This window comes from Rhinopithecus bieti, unplaced genomic scaffold (genome assembly GCF_001698545.2).
Source record: "Rhinopithecus bieti isolate Rb0 unplaced genomic scaffold, ASM169854v2 scaffold_13207, whole genome shotgun sequence".
Lineage (NCBI taxonomy): Eukaryota > Metazoa > Chordata > Mammalia > Primates > Cercopithecidae > Rhinopithecus > Rhinopithecus bieti.
The window spans coordinates 2,945,718-2,960,949 of record NW_016807866.1 but is presented as its reverse complement, the minus strand read 5'-3'; the positions used below and the strand labels follow the sequence as shown (position 1 = coordinate 2,960,949).

General features: G+C 43.0%; 2 protein-coding genes across 2 annotated transcripts in view; both read left to right on the top strand.

Moving 5' to 3' along the window:
- Positions 1 to 3,393, top strand: part of CRYZL1 (crystallin zeta like 1) — a 54,422-nt gene extending 51,029 nt beyond the window's left edge. The window contains exons 11-12 of the mRNA XM_017883870.1: positions 1,528 to 1,577; positions 2,812 to 3,393. Of these exons, the coding sequence (XP_017739359.1) occupies positions 1,528 to 1,577; positions 2,812 to 2,826 (65 nt within the window). The 3' untranslated portion in view covers positions 2,827 to 3,393. The remainder of the gene's footprint in view (positions 1 to 1,527; positions 1,578 to 2,811) is intronic.
- Positions 3,394 to 3,997: 604 nt separating this feature from the next.
- DONSON (DNA replication fork stabilization factor DONSON) lies at positions 3,998 to 15,208 on the top strand. Its single transcript, XM_017883934.1, is given in 12 exon segments — positions 3,998 to 4,154; positions 4,156 to 4,251; positions 4,253 to 4,426; positions 5,112 to 5,192; positions 6,577 to 6,780; positions 8,623 to 8,801; positions 9,712 to 9,890; positions 10,805 to 10,886; positions 10,997 to 11,101; positions 11,556 to 11,754; positions 13,513 to 13,725; positions 14,653 to 15,208. Coding segments are annotated over 12 exon segments (1,707 nt in total). The 5' UTR covers positions 3,998 to 4,097; the 3' UTR covers positions 14,791 to 15,208.
- The last annotated feature ends 24 nt before the right edge of the window (positions 15,209 to 15,232 follow it).

Below are 15,232 nucleotides of genomic sequence, written 5' to 3'. Positions count from 1 at the left end.
GCGGTGGCTCAAGCCTGTAATCCCAGCACTTTGGGAGGCCGAGACGGGCGGATCACGAGGTCAGGAGATCGAGACCATCCTGGCTAACACGGTGAAACCCCGTCTCTACTAAAAATACAAAACTAGCTGGGCGAGGTGGCGGGCGCCTGTAGTCCCAGCTACTCGGGAGGCTGAGGCAGGAGAATGGCGTAAACCCAGGAGGCGGGGCTTGCAGTGAGCTGAGATCTGGCCACTGCACTCCAGTCCGGGCGACAGAGCGAGACTCCGCCTCAAAAAAAAAAAAAAAAAAAAAAATTTTGGAGGCCGGGGGCAGTGGCTCACGCCTGTAATCCCAACACTTTGGGAGGCTGAGGCAGGAGGATGGCTTCATCTCAGGAGTTTGAGACCAGTCCAGGCTACATAGGGAGACCCTGTCTATACAAAAAAATAACATAAAATAAATTAACCTGTTGTAGCAGTGAATTGCTGTGGTCCTAGCTACTTGGGAGGCTGAGGATCACTAGAGCCTGAGAGGTTAATGCTGCAGTGAGCATGATCATGCACTCTAGCCTGGGCCACACAGGGAGACCCTGTTTCCCAAAAAAAAAAAAAAAAAAAAAAAACAAAAAAAACTCTGAAAAAGTAATAATACAACAATAAAAAAAACAGTATAACCACTACCTACATAGTATTTACATTGCGTTAGGTATTGTAAGTAACATAGAGATGACTTAATGTATAATGGAGTCGTGCCTCAGTTATATGCAAATACACCTTTTTTTTTTTTTTTTTTTTTTTTTGACACAGGGTCTTGCTTGTTGCCCTGGCTGGAGTGCAGTACTCAGTGTAACCTCCAGCTCAGTGTAACCTCAAACCCATGTACTCAAGGGATCCTCCTGCCTCGGCCTCCCCAGTAGCTGGGGAAACAGGCACATGCCACCATGCCTGGCTAATTTTTAATTTTTTTATAGAGAGCCTTGTTTCCCAACCTGCTGTGCTATTTTCTGTAAGGGACTTGAGTATCTGGAGATTTTGGTCTTCATGGGGGTCCTGGAACCAATCCTTCATGGATGCTGAGGGATGACTGTATATCATACACACACAAAGTTTACTGGCTTCTGCAAACAAATTTTGAGCCTATTACCAACCAGCCTGGTCAACAAATGTACATCTAAAGTAAGATATGTAAGTGCTAAAATTATTTTTAACTTAAAATGCTATATGTAATATAGAAATGAAAACTAGACACTATTTCATTCTCATCCATTTAGATAATAGTGGTGAGCACTTAGGATAAGCACCAGGCTTGACTTGTTGCTCTTGACCCTTGTTCTTGGGAATTTAGGCTCTGTTACACCACCAACTCTCAAATCACTTCCCTGTTGTAGAGCTAAACTTGATGTCCTCCAGAATTTCTCTAACTTAACATGTTAAATCTCTGAGAGTACAAAACTTGAAACAAGAGAAAGTGACCTGCCTGGCATCCTCTGCTTATTGAATGGTTTTATTTAATTCTCTTTTACATTGCCACCTTAACAATCCTTCCAGCTACGTATCTTAAAGGATGTGATGGAGAAGTTATCAACTGGTGTTTTCAGGTACGCTAAAGTAACCAAATCATTGTTCTTGTTTTTCTATTTTCAAGGAGCTAAGGCAGGCAGTCCCATTTTTGTTTTAGCTCTCGCCATGTGCCTGTTGCCTCTATATTTTATTATTAGGTTGGTGCAAACATAATTGTGGTTTTTGCCGTTGAAAGTAGTGGCAGAAACTGTAATTACTTTTGCACTGACCTTATATTTCATTTAGATAAATAGCTGCTCTTTAATATTTATCAAAGTGCATCTGGTGGCACACCAGTAGGTACTTCTAGAGATAGAAGTGGCTTGTGAGTTTTCCTCACTCCATTATATAGTGTACCTCACCCTTTGCTTTTCCTCATCACCCCTCCCAAAGCAACTTGAAATAACCAATAGCTTGAAGGAGAAAAAACCATGGTATGTTTGTTTAAAGTTGAGTATGTTTATCACTTATAAAAGAGAGAGTAGGCCGGGCGCAGTGGCTCACCCCTGTAATCTCAGCACTTTGGGAGGCTGAAGCGGGTGGATCACCTGAGGTCAGGAGTTCAAGACCAGCCTGGCCAACATGGCAAAACCCTGTCTCTACTAAAAATACAAAAATTAGCTGAGCCTGGTGGCAAGCGCCCATAATCCCAGCTACTGGGGAGGCTGGGACAGCAGAATTGCTCGAACCTGGGAGGTGGAGGTTGCAGTGAGCCAAGATCTCACCTTTGCACTCCAGCCTGGGCAACGAGAGAAACTCTGTCTCAAAAAAAGAGGTAGTAAATAAAGAAGATAATTTTTTTCCTTCAAAACTTAACCACTTTTAACATTGGAAACACTAATGGACAAATTTGTTTGAATTACTTAAAGTAATAGATTTGACGCTGGGTGCAGTGGCTCATGCCTGTAATCCCAGCACTTTGGGAGGCTGAGGTAGGCAGATCACTTGAGGCCAGGAGTTCAAGACCAGCCTGGCCAACATGGTGAAACCCATCTCTACTAAAAATACAAAAATTAGCCAGGCTTGATGGTGCATAACTGTAATCCCAGCTACTCAGGAGGCTGAAGTATGAGAATCGCTTGAACCTGGGAGGTGGAGGTTGCAGTGAGCTGAGATCGTGCCACTGCACTCCAGCCTGGGCGACAGAGCCAGATTCTGTCTCAAAAAATTAATAAAGTAATAGATTTGAGCACTAGCATTTGTCATATACCACCCCATCTGTTCTACTTATCTTTAACTTGACCTGACATTTCTAATTTCATTCCTTCTCAGACCTCATTTGGATGAACCCATTCCACTGTATGAGGCAAAAGTTTCCATGGAAGCTGTTCAGAAAAATCAAGGAAGAAAAAAGCAAGTTGTTCAATTTTAATTTTCTTCTTTCTCAGACCTCAATCGGATGAACGTATTCCAGTATTTGAAGCCAGAATTTTATTTGGAAATTGTTGAGAAAAATCAAGGAAGAGAAAAGCAAGTTGCATTTTTAAGCACGTTCCCCTGCTAAGACAAGATGCTCAGTTGACACATTTGAAAAGTGTTTGAAAAATTCTTGTGCAAATGATCGAGATAATTCTATAATTAACATCTTAAGGGAATTTTCTAAAAGCCTTTTCATTGTTTCTATATATTTTGCCCCTGCTATAAAATTCCTTCCATGAAGAAAACTGCTGCTTTCAGCAAAAGCCACACTACTCTATTGATAAAGCTGTTGCAGACCTTTGCTAAGCTATCAAAGTAACGTATTAATTTTCTGTCAACTCCGTTCTCAACACCTTCCTTAAGTCTTTGCTGTCATAATTTAAGCATTTGAGTATATTTTGAAGTCTTAAAGGACCTAGCCCATAGGCACTTAAATTTTGTGTTTTCAACTATTCATTCACTCCGGCTTTCCCCAGGATCAAAGAAGAGGATCCCATTAACTTGCCAGTGGCCGCTGCCTGGAAGGCTGAGATGACCAGGCACTGGGAACGGGGAAGGGAGGTTTGCCGGGAGGCTGCGCTGGCATAGGAAGCGTGCTGACGTCTTATCTGAGTTCTCTATTTGGGGGTTGAGGAAGGTGGCCTAGTCCCCTCTCCTCGCCTATTGAGAGCAGCAGCCACTGTCCTCTCTTAAGTTTATGGAAGCAGCAGCCCATGGCCGCAGCTCAAGTTTGTTTCCTTTTCACCAAGGCGCTAAACCCCGGGCTGATCACATCCCTGCTGCGGGCTTAAATAGCGTTCAGCTATTTCGGTGCCCCACAGGGTAGTGCACATCAGCGCCCTGGATCGCACGCTTTCCAGAAGCGTCGCTGAACCTGGCGGTTGGACTCCTGTCGAGGACCCGGCAGAAGCGCCAGGGCAGGGTCACCGCTGGGACAGTGGGCGTTGACGGCCTCCGGGGATCGCGGCCGAGGGCTGTTTCTCGCGGGCTGTCCGCTGCGCATGCTCCGCTAAGAACCGGCGGGGCGGGGCGGGGCCGCGTCGGGGACTGGAGCGAAGCGCGGCGCCACGTCGGGGGCGGGCCCGGCGAGCGCGGGAAGGCTCTGCGGGGCTGCCGGCCGGCCTCAGCCGCCGCGCGTTATGGCCCTATCGGTGCCTTGCTACTCTACTCACCCCAGCTTCCGAAAGCCGCCCGAGTAGTGCGGGGCTCCGACGGAAAAGGGCCCGGAGCAGTGGAGCTGCCGCCTCCCCGCCCCGTGAGCTGCCGGAGCCGTGCCGGCGGCCCGCCGAAGCCGCCCCTGGCGGCGGGGCTGCACCTTCGCCCTTTCCCTGCCGCGGGGGGCAGAGGCGGTGGCGGCGGCCCGGCCGCTGGCCGGAGGAATCCTTTCGCCCGCCTGGACAACCGACCGCGGGTCGCCGCGGAGCCCCCCGACGGGCTGGCCCGCGAGCAGCCGGAGGCGCCAGGCCCGGTGAGTGCCTTATAGCCTGGCCGCCAAGGGTCTCTGTCTTGTGTTGAGCCAGCTGTGAATCGGGGGTGGAAAGTCCTTGCGTTGGAGGCAAGGAAATGGGCGCGAAGACTTCGGCCGCCCGTGGCTTTAGGGTGCCCCGCGCTGGGAGCCGCGGCTCTGGCAAGGCCGGATTTGCTGGAAGAGCGCGCCGCGCGGGCTGCCCCGCTGCGGGCTGTACTCACGGGACGCGTTCCCGAGGAAAGTGAGGGGCCCCTTGGAGGACTTAAGGGTGATTTAGAAGAGAGCTGGAAAAACCCTGAGACCCCCATCTTGCAAGGACGCTGTTCGATGGGACAGGTGACAAACCCTGCTTCCCCTTGATTCAGGGCCTCCCTTCTCTCACGCACTCCAAATTATTCTGGGGATGGGGGAATGCTGAGGATTCGTGGGGTCAGAATTACCTAGCATTTGTCCTATGCAAAGCCTTTTGGATCTTTCTGTTTGAAACACCCGTCCTTGTTCCCCTCAATTTTGTTACTAAAGTTCAGGCACAGAAGTGTTGAAACTCATAGATTGGATGGGGTGCGTCTGAATTTGGGTGCACTTGCATTTATTGAGAAGCGTGTATGCCAGGTGAGGCTCTGTACATATTTAACGCAAACTTCAGCATCCTTTAAAATTTAAAGGACAATATTTTTAACCTCAGTTTTTAGATTCTAATCAAGAAAATGATTTGCTATGGGAAGAGAAGTTCCCTGAAGGAACAACTGTTACTGAATTACCCCAGGTAATACTTTTTAAATATCATTAGAATGTGTATTTGTATAAACTTTTTTTTCCGTAGCTGGGATTTGAGCCTATTTTTAAAACTACATTTATACTTCTCAGAAGCATTTTGCTTGGAAAGTAGTTTTACAGAGAGGCTTGATCAGGGGTGAAAATACCAGGGGTGAAAATACGACATCAGCCAAGGTAAAGGAGTTGGTTTGATACAGTAATGATGACTGTAAAGATAGCCAGTGCTAAAATAGGCCTAATAGACGTGGGGGTTTTCTTTTACCCTCTAACAGTTTTTAATACTCTTCTTTGGGCAGTTTTCTTCTCCAGCTCATCACTCAGAGCCAGCCCTCCTGGCCCACCTCCACAGGTTGTGGCATAGCACTGAACCTCATTGCCCCCCTGCCCTAACACACACACGTTTCCATTCCCCAACCGCTACTATTGTGCTGTGTAGTTTGATAAATGCGGTTTGTCCTAATGGGAACAGGCTAGAACAGTTCTCCAAGACCCAGTTTCTCTTGTAAATAAGTGACCTTCTTATGAGGGTCTATCAAAGATAGTTCCCCCTTCCCTGACATTTTATTGTTATATAAAAGAATCCTTGGCCGGGCACGGTGGTTCATGCCTGTAGTCCCAACTCTTTGAGAGGCTGAGGCAGGTGGATCACCTGAGGTCAGGAGTTCGAGAACAGCCTGGCCAACATGGCGAAACCCCGTCTCGACTAAAAATACAAAAAAACTAGCCAGGCATGGTGGCGCATGCCTGTAGTCCCAGCTACTGGGGAGGCTGAGGCACCATAGTCGGTTGAACCCAGGCGGTAGAGGTTGGCACTGAGCCGAGATCACACCACTTCACTCCAGCCTAGGCGACAGAGGGAGACTCTGTCTCAATTTAAAAAAAAAAAAAAAAAAAAAAAAAAAATTATTGTATCGTGGAGAATGTTGACCTGAAAGGACAGCAGACAGATTGAGGGGAAATATATGAAGTCAGGAAATGTTTCTTAAAATATGGGCTTTGTTAGCCCTGGATGCAGAGTTTCAGAGGCTTAACAGATCCAAAATGTTTAAACACTTTGAATATTTCTACTTCAATACAAACATCTGTACTACCATGAAGAACTGTAAAAACTAAAAAGTGAAATCTGCCCCTCCACAACCCCTACCCCAACAACAACAAATTCCCTCTTCCCACAGATAACCACGGTTAAAATTTAGTGTGACTCCTTTCAGACTTTTTTTTACAGTGTGTAATAAATTTTTAGTGTTATTTATTATACAGTTTATATGATTTTTACTTTTCAGTGATCATGAGTATGTTAGCTGATAAAATCTTTAGGTTGAAGGTTTTTTCTTAATACTCGACTAATTTTTTGCATTCTTTGTTTTCTAAAGACTTCACACGTATCGTTCTCCGAGTCTGATATTCCGTCCTCAGAAAATACTGAGTTACCTGTGGACTGGAGTATTAAAACCCGACTCCTTTTCACCTCTTCTCAACCCTTTACCTGGGCAGATCATTTGAAAGCACAGGAAGAAGCTCAAGGTCTTGTCCAGCATTGTAGGGCAACAGAAGTTACTTTGCCTAAAAGTATACAGGTAACTCTGAAATAAAATAGTTATGTGTTAAAGTAACAAATTAAGTGTGAAATGCTCTCCTTTGCAAAATACCAGAGATACTGCCTTCCATTAAGTTTTTCTTTGGAAATTTAAAGATACAAAGACTTAGGAGATTTTGTCTTTCCCAAATGGTGCTTATGGTGCTTTCATACCTTTTTTTTTTTTTGAGACGGAGTCTCCCTCTGTCGCCCAGGCTGGAGTGCAGTGGCCGGATCTCAGCTCACTGCAAGCTCCGCCTCCCGGGTTTACGCCATTCTCCTGCCTCAGCCTCCCGAGTAGCTGGGACTACAGGCGCCCGCCAGCTCGGCCCGCCTAGTTTTTTTGTATTTTTTAGTAGAGGTGGGGTTTCACCGTGTTAGCCAGGATGCTCTCGATCTCCTGACCTCGTGATCCGCCCGTCTCGGCCTCCCAAACTGCTGGGATTACAGGCGTGAGCCACCGCGCCCGGCCATACCTTTTTTTTTTAAGTCAAATTGAGTAATTGCTCATAAATTTAGAGACTTGTACTGCAAATTAATCAGTGTTGCAGGCAAGAATTGTTTTTTTTGTTTGTTTGTTTTTGTTTTTTTTTTGTTTTTTTTTTGAGACGGAGTCTTGCTCTGTCGCCCAGGCTGGAGTGCAGTGGCCGGATCTCAGCTCACTGCAAGCTCCGCCTCCCGGGTTCACGCCATTCTCCTGCCTCAGCCTCCCAAGTAGCTGGGACTACAGGCACCCGCCACCTCGCCCGGCTAGTTTTTTTGTATTCTTTAGTAGAGACGGGTTTCACTGTGTTAGCCAGGATGGTCTTGATCTCCTGACCTTGTGATCCGCCCGTCTCAGCCTCCCAAAGTGCTGGGATTACAGGCTTGAGCCACCGCGCCCGGCCCAAAGAATTGTTAAATTATTTTTCTCTAAGGCTTTTTGAGAAAGAAAATAGAAAGAAGTGAAAAGCAATTGAGTGGGATTGCAAGGGCTGATGGATTTACTGATTTTCTTACCTGTGTAAGGAAAATTTTATAAATCTTTGGGAGTTTGTGAGTTCTAGAATAGTTTTAGAGAAATACATTTTGATTGTTTTAAAGCGTCAACTCAAAACTGGGAGGCTGGGCACAATAGCCCATGCCTGTGATATCAGCACTTTGGGAGGCTAAGGTGGGAGGATTGCTTGAGACCAGCCTGAGTAATGTAGTGAGACCCCTTCTCTACAAAAAATAAAAAAATAGCTGAGCATGGTGGTGGGTGCCTGTAGTCCCAGCGACTTGGGAGGCTGAGATGGGAGGATTGTTTAAGCCCAGGAGGTCAGGGCTGCAGTGAGCTGTGATTGCGCCACTGTACTCTAGCCTCGGTGACAGAGTGAGACTATATCTTAAAAAATTTTTTTTGAAGTCCCAAACTAGGTTAAAAAAGGATTACCCTGAAAGAGGTCTTGGTATATTATACATCTTTTCAATACATAGATTAGGATGATTTGTGATTTGCCATATCAGTGTTTACTGGCTACTTTTAAAACAGCATTTTGGAGAGAGGGCTGGACATAGTGTTACCTACACACACATGCCCACCCCTATTCCTCGTGATAAAAAAGGTAGTGAATTGTCCTTAAGGATGGTAGAAACAGGCAGATGTTCCCATCTATGTTTAAATGTTCTGATACTGTGGTTTAACATTACATCTGGCCCAAATAAGGATAAATTGTGTTTTCATTCCTATAACAGTTATTAATGCTTTCCTATAGAAAGGAGTAAAGATTCTTAGACCTAAGTGTTTGGTATATATTATCTTCAAAAAAATTCTGTGTTTCTCAATGGGCAAAAACTCTCCACTGTCACCTTTGGATTTTAGGATCCCAAACTCTCCACTGAGCTCCGTTGTACCTTCCAGCAGAGCCTTATCTATTGGCTCCACCCTGCTTTGTCTTGGCTACCACTGTTCCCTCGTATTGGAGCTGATAGAAAAATGGCTGGAAAGACAAGTCCTTGGTCAAATGATGTAACCCTGCAGCATGTTTTAATGAGTGACTGGTAAGATTAGTAAGAAAAACTTGTATAATTCAATAGTGAATTTTTATTTTAGCAGTATTCTCTATCATATTTGTGACTGGATACGTTAATAGCAGAAGGGTATCTAGATCCTTGTGAATTTTATCTGAACCTGTTAATAACCAACATGTAAACTGTTTAGTTTTTTGTTTTTTTTTTTTTAGCTGTTATTCATTCTTTACCCAATTGTGGTAGAACGTATATAAGTGTTGGTTAAATATATACAGACCAACAGGCCGGGCGCGGTGGCTCACGCCTGTAATCCCAACACTTTGGGAGGCCGAGGCGGGCAGATCGTGAGGTCAGGAGATTGAGACCATCCTGGCTAACACGGTGAAACCCCGTCTCTACTAAAAATACAAAAAAAATTAGCCGGGCATGGTGGCAGGCGCCTGTAGTCCCAGCTACTCAGGAGGCTGAGGCAGGAGAATGGCATGAACCCTGGAAGCGGAGCTTGCAGTGAGCTGAGATCGTGCCACTGCACTCCAGATTGCGCCACTGCCAGCCTGGGTGACAGAGCGAAACTCTCTCAAAAAACACAGACACACACACACACACACACACACACCCCTAATTCTACTTCTTGTCTGTCTCTGCTTCCTTTTTTATCAGCAGCTCAGAGAAAGTCAGCAAGTAATTCTCAATTAAGTTTTGTTTAAAGGCAAAGTAAGTGTTTAAGTGGTATACACTGTTAAAGTATTGAGAAGTCATCAGCGAGTCCTCATAACCAATTTCAGTCCTTTAAAGCTAAGTCATACGTAACCACAAAGATTCAAACCATTATCTAAAATATTTGTGTTGTGTTTTAAACCAGGTATCAAACTGAATTATACAGAATTATAAACATTGCATCAAATGTTTAATAATATAAGAAAATGTTTTTACTTCATAGGTCCGTGAGCTTTACTTCTCTGTATAATTTACTGAAGACAAAACTTTGCCCCTATTTCTACGTTTGTACCTATCAGTTTACTGTCCTGTTCCGAGCAGCAGGATTAGCTGGAAGTGACTTAATCACAGCCCTCATATCTCCTACAACTCGAGGTTTAAGAGAAGCTATGAGAAATGAAGGTAAAAGTTTAGGTTTAAAGTGAGACTACTATACTATATAGTAAACTTATTTTAGCCTAAAAGTATTTGAATTTAAAATGCCTTTTACCAGTTGATTAGCAACATTAAGAAATATATTCTCTATTTCTAGGTTTTTTTTTCCTCCCCCACAATTATTTAATCCAGCAGTCCCCAAACTTTTTGGCACTAGGGATCAGTTTCAAGGGCGGTGGGGAGGATGGTTTCGGCATGAAGCTGTTACACATCAGATCATCATTCTTATAAGGAGGGCACAACCTAGATGCCTCACATGCACAGTTCACAATAGGATTCGTGCCCCTATGAAAATCTAATGCGACCACTGATGTGACAGGAGGTGGAGCTCAGTCAGTAATGTTCACTCACCAGTCGCTCACCTCCTGCTGTGCGGCCCGGTTTCTAACAGGCCACACGTCGGTACTAGTCCACAGCCCAGGGGTTAGGGACCCCTGATTTTAACTGTTCCTTCCACATAGTGTTCCCTTCTCTGATCTCTAAAATAAAACACATACTGGGCCAGATAGTCACCATCTGAATATACTCTTCTAGAAATTCATCTATAGTACCAGTTACCCCTTTAATAACATAATTTTCAAACTGAGGAAACCCATTAGTGAGTCATAAAATCTGTCTAATGGGCCCAATCAGTGCTTTTTCAAAAAGTGAACTGGGATACAGTGTAATTGATGAAAGAGTGTCACATGTATGTGTTGTCTCCCGAACCTCTTTCAAGGAAATATGTTTTATGCATGTATGTAGGTTTGTGAAGAAAGCTTGAAAACTCTACTGCCTTAATCATTTATAAAAACCAACATTTCAAATTTTGTACACTCTAAAAGTACAGCATGCCTGGTAAATACTTTGAAAGCTCAGTTACATTTTTTTTCCTCATGTAGGTATTGAATTTTCTCTGCCTTTAATAAAAGAAAGTGGCCATAAGAAGGAGACAGCATCTGGAACAAGCTTGGGATATGGGGAGTATGTGATTAAAATAACTTTATGTCATCCACTGACTTATGGACTCATGAGATAGATTTGTACAGGAGCAGCTTTGTGAAATAGGGACTCTAACTGTAGCAATTTCCTAGGGAGCAAGCCATCAGTGATGAGGACGAAGAGGAAAGTTTTTCCTGGCTGGAAGAGATGGGTGTGCAAGATAAAATTAAAAAGCCAGACATACTTTCTATCAAGCTGTATCCTTTTGGTTGCTGTTAATTAGAATTAATTTTCATTGAATGACGTTAGTGAGAAGTTTAACATTGGCAGTTTTATATGACCGTAATCTTGAATTATCTTCAGGTCATATTAAAACTAATTGTCCATTGTAATATTAAATAAGCCCCTAAGTATCAATAAATGGTGAACTGTTAAACCTTTTTTAATCAAAACGTTCAGTTGTGATTCTTTGTGGGAGAATAGGTGTGTTTTGACTAGAGAAGAAATTAGGTTCAGGTGTCAGTTTGTAGCAAATTCAGATTGTTAACATTTTGATTGAAACATATACGTTATGATTCGGTAAAGAGAGGTAGCAAGGGGATTTCCGTTTCTTTGTGGAGGAAAGGAGTCTTGGGTGATTCAGAATCAAGATAACTGCTTTACACATTAGGTGAGATTTGCTTTTGCAATTTCCTTGATTGTCATCTTCAGTCGTAAAGAGAAACATGAAGTACAGATGGATCACAGACCTGAGTCTGTTGTGTTGGTAAAAGGAATCAACACCTTTACATTGCTCAATTTTTTGATTAACTGTAAGAGTTTAGTTGCTACCTCAGGTCCACAGGCAGGACTTCCTCCAACCCTCTTGTCCCCTGTTGCTTTCCGAGGTGCCACAATGCAAATACTTAAGGTAATAAAAAACTCCATAACCTAGCTGTTAATACAAAGTGCTTTACTTTGTTTGATAGGATACATTCTTGATTTAAAAAAACAAAAAAAAAAACCTCATAGCATTTTACTTGGTACATATTTTCCTTTTGCTTTCCTCCCATTAAAAAAAAAATTATATAAGACAGTTACATCAAAGAAATTATGTGGAAATATGTAAATTATATGAAATCCTTTTTATTTTCTTTTTGAGACGGAGTTTTGCGCTGCTGCTTAGGCTGGATGGAGTGCAGTGGCGTGATCTCAACTCACTGCAACCCCTGCCTCCCGGGTTCAAGTGATTCTTGTGTCGTGCCTCAGCCTCTTGAGTGGCTGGGATTACAAGCACACACCACCAACCCTAGCTATTTTTTTTGTTTTGTTTTTTCTTGTTTGTTTTAAGAGGGAGTCTCACTCTGTCACCTGCTGGAGTGCAGTGGTGCGATCTCAGCTCACTGCAACCTCCGACTCCTAGGTTCAAGCGATTCTCCTGCCTCAGCCTCCTGAGTAGCTGGGATTACAGGTGGGAGCCACCAAACCCAGCTAATTTTTGTATTTTTAGTATAGACGGAGTTTCACCATATTGGCCAGGCTGGTCTTGAACTCCTGGCCTCTTTTTAAATTATATGAACATGTATTATCTTTTTTTGGTTGGGGAGACAGGGTCTTGCTATAGTGCAGTGGCACAGCTCACTGCAACCTCAACCATGTGGGCTCAAGTGAAATTCCTGCCTCAGCCTCTCAAGTATCTGGTACCACAGGTGTGCACTGCCATGCCCTATTTTTTTTTTTTTTTTGGAGATGGAATCTCTGTCACCCAAGCTAGAGTGCAGTGACGTGATCTCAGCTCACTGCAACCTCCGTCTCCTGGGTTCAAGTAATTCTCCTGCCTCAGCCTCCTGAGTGGCTGTCATTACAGGCGTGCACCACCACGCCTGGCTAATTTTTTTTTTGCATTTTTAGTAGAGATGGGTTTTCACCATATTGGTCAGGCTGGTCTCGAACTCCTGACCTCATGATCTGCCCTCGTCCTCCCAAAGTGCTGCGATTACAGGCATGAGCCGCTGCACCTGGCCACCCTGCATTCATTCATTCACTCATTCATTTAGAGACAGTCTTGCTGTCACCCAGGCTGGAGGGCATTGGCTTCATCTTGGCTCACTGCAAACTCTGCCTACTGGGCTCAAACGATTCTTCTGCCTCAGCTTCCCAAGTAGCTGGGACTATAGGCTCACACCACCATCCATGCCTGGCTAATTTTTTTGTATTTTTAATAAAGACAAGGTTTCATCATGTTGGCCAGGCTGGTCTTGAACTCCTGACCTCAAGTGATCTTCCCACCTTGGCTTTCCAAAGTGCTGGGATTATAATAATAATAAATTATATATGTAAATACAAAATACATGCTAAATCTTAGTAATAAAATTGAATGGACTTTAAATTTTTGTTTTTCCAATAGTCTGCATTGACAGTGTGTTATTAAATCAGACAAAATACCATATGAAAAAATGGTATTCTCTGGAATATACTTCACCTGAAAATCTCATAATATGGAGAGGATGCTGAAAATTTACTAAGTATTTGTACTCACGTAACATTGTTTTGATGTCTTGGGAAATAGTTTTGTTCCATAATTGTTAGAGAGAGGAAACCCCAAATGGAAATATATTGAACGTATTTTTGGCTAGACAAAAGGTTGAGAGATGATCATAATTTTCCTTTTCTTTGAATTTTCATGAAGGCACGAAGTGTAAATGTGAAGACACAAGCTCTTTCTGGATACAGAGACCAGTTCAGTTTGGAGATTACAGGTCCTATCATGCCTCATTCTCTGCATTCACTGACCATGCTGCTCAGATCTTCACAGAGTGGGTCTTTCTCTGCAGTACTATATCCACACGAGCCAACTGCTGTATTTAACATCTGCCTGCCAGTGGACAAAGTACTCGATAGGGTAAGAAAGACACCTATAAACAGACTGTTTTAGTTGTTTCCTCAAACTAGCTGGAGGGAAGTGAGTCATTTATGCTGAGTCACTTTTGTGTTTCAAGTAATTAAACTGTTACTTAATTATGAATTACTAGAGGAAAGAATAATGTCTCTAAGTTGTTTTTGTGAGGTAGCTTTCATGAATTCAGTCCAAGTACAATTTTTTTTTTTTTTTTTTTTTTTTTGAGACGGTATCTTGCTGTTGCCCAGGCTGGAGTGCAGCTGCGCGACCTCGGCTCACTGCAACCTCAGCCTCCTGGGTTCAAACAATTCTGCCTCAGCCTCCCAGGTAGCTGGGATTACAGGCATGTGCCACCACATCCGGCTATATTTTGTATCTTTATTAGAGACAGGGTTTCACCATGTTGGCCAGGCTGGTCTTGAACTCCTGACTTTAGGTGATTCACCTGCCTCGGCCTCCCAAAGTGTTGGGATTACAGGCTTGAGCCATGGCGCCCGGCCTCAGTCCAAGTACAGTTTTAACAGTGACTGAAGAACTTCCCATTTCAAAAAGGTACAACTTTTATTTTCATTTCCTCTTGGATCCAAAACTCAATAGTACCTGATTCCTTTATAGTTTAAGGAAATCATGATTCACTGTGGGTATTTATTTAACCGTATTTGCCTTTAATTTTGAACATACTTAAGGTTTTTAGAGCTAGAATAATTAAGACCTTTAAAATTATCTCATGCATCTCAGTTGGCTAGACTTATAAAAATAACCATTAATGTTTTGGGATTTTGTCACTACAAAAATTCTTAGGATCAACTTCTGTTGATAGGATGAATCACATGAATGAGACATTTGTCAATCTCCATAGTAATTATTTGAAACTCTTTTGTGTTTAAACATTGATGTGCTTTTTACTGACTTGTATACACATTTCCACAGGAGGTTGTTCATAAGGAGCTTACTAACTGTGGTTTGCACCCTAACACTCTGGAGCAACTTAGTCAAATACCATTACTTGGGAAATCATCTTTACGGAATGTGGTGCTGAGAGACTACATTTATAATTGGAGATCCTGAACACCAAAGTAAGCCTAAAAGGAATCTTTGAGGAAAAAAGCCTTCTAGCAAGGAAATTCAAGATTCTTGAAGTTGAAGGAATATACTGACATGTTTATAAACGTAACTTTTATTACAGTAGCATCTAAGGTTTTAAATCAGTGTTTTCTGCTTTTACTGTTTTCACATTAGATTTTTAGATATAAAGATGAAAAACTCGGATAACTCAAATGAGCTATCTGTATCCCTACAACCTAATTGTATATTGAGTAGAAACTGAATATGTTTCCTTGCAAATGAGAAATCACATAGCAGTTACCTCATGGCATTGTGACTAATAGCATCAGGGCAAAAATATGTTACTTTACCATTTACTTAAGACTGTTAGCAGGTTCTTGTTTGAAAAAGGTAGAAAATAAATATAGGTAACATCTACTGAGCTAGCTGATTGGTGATGCTTCTA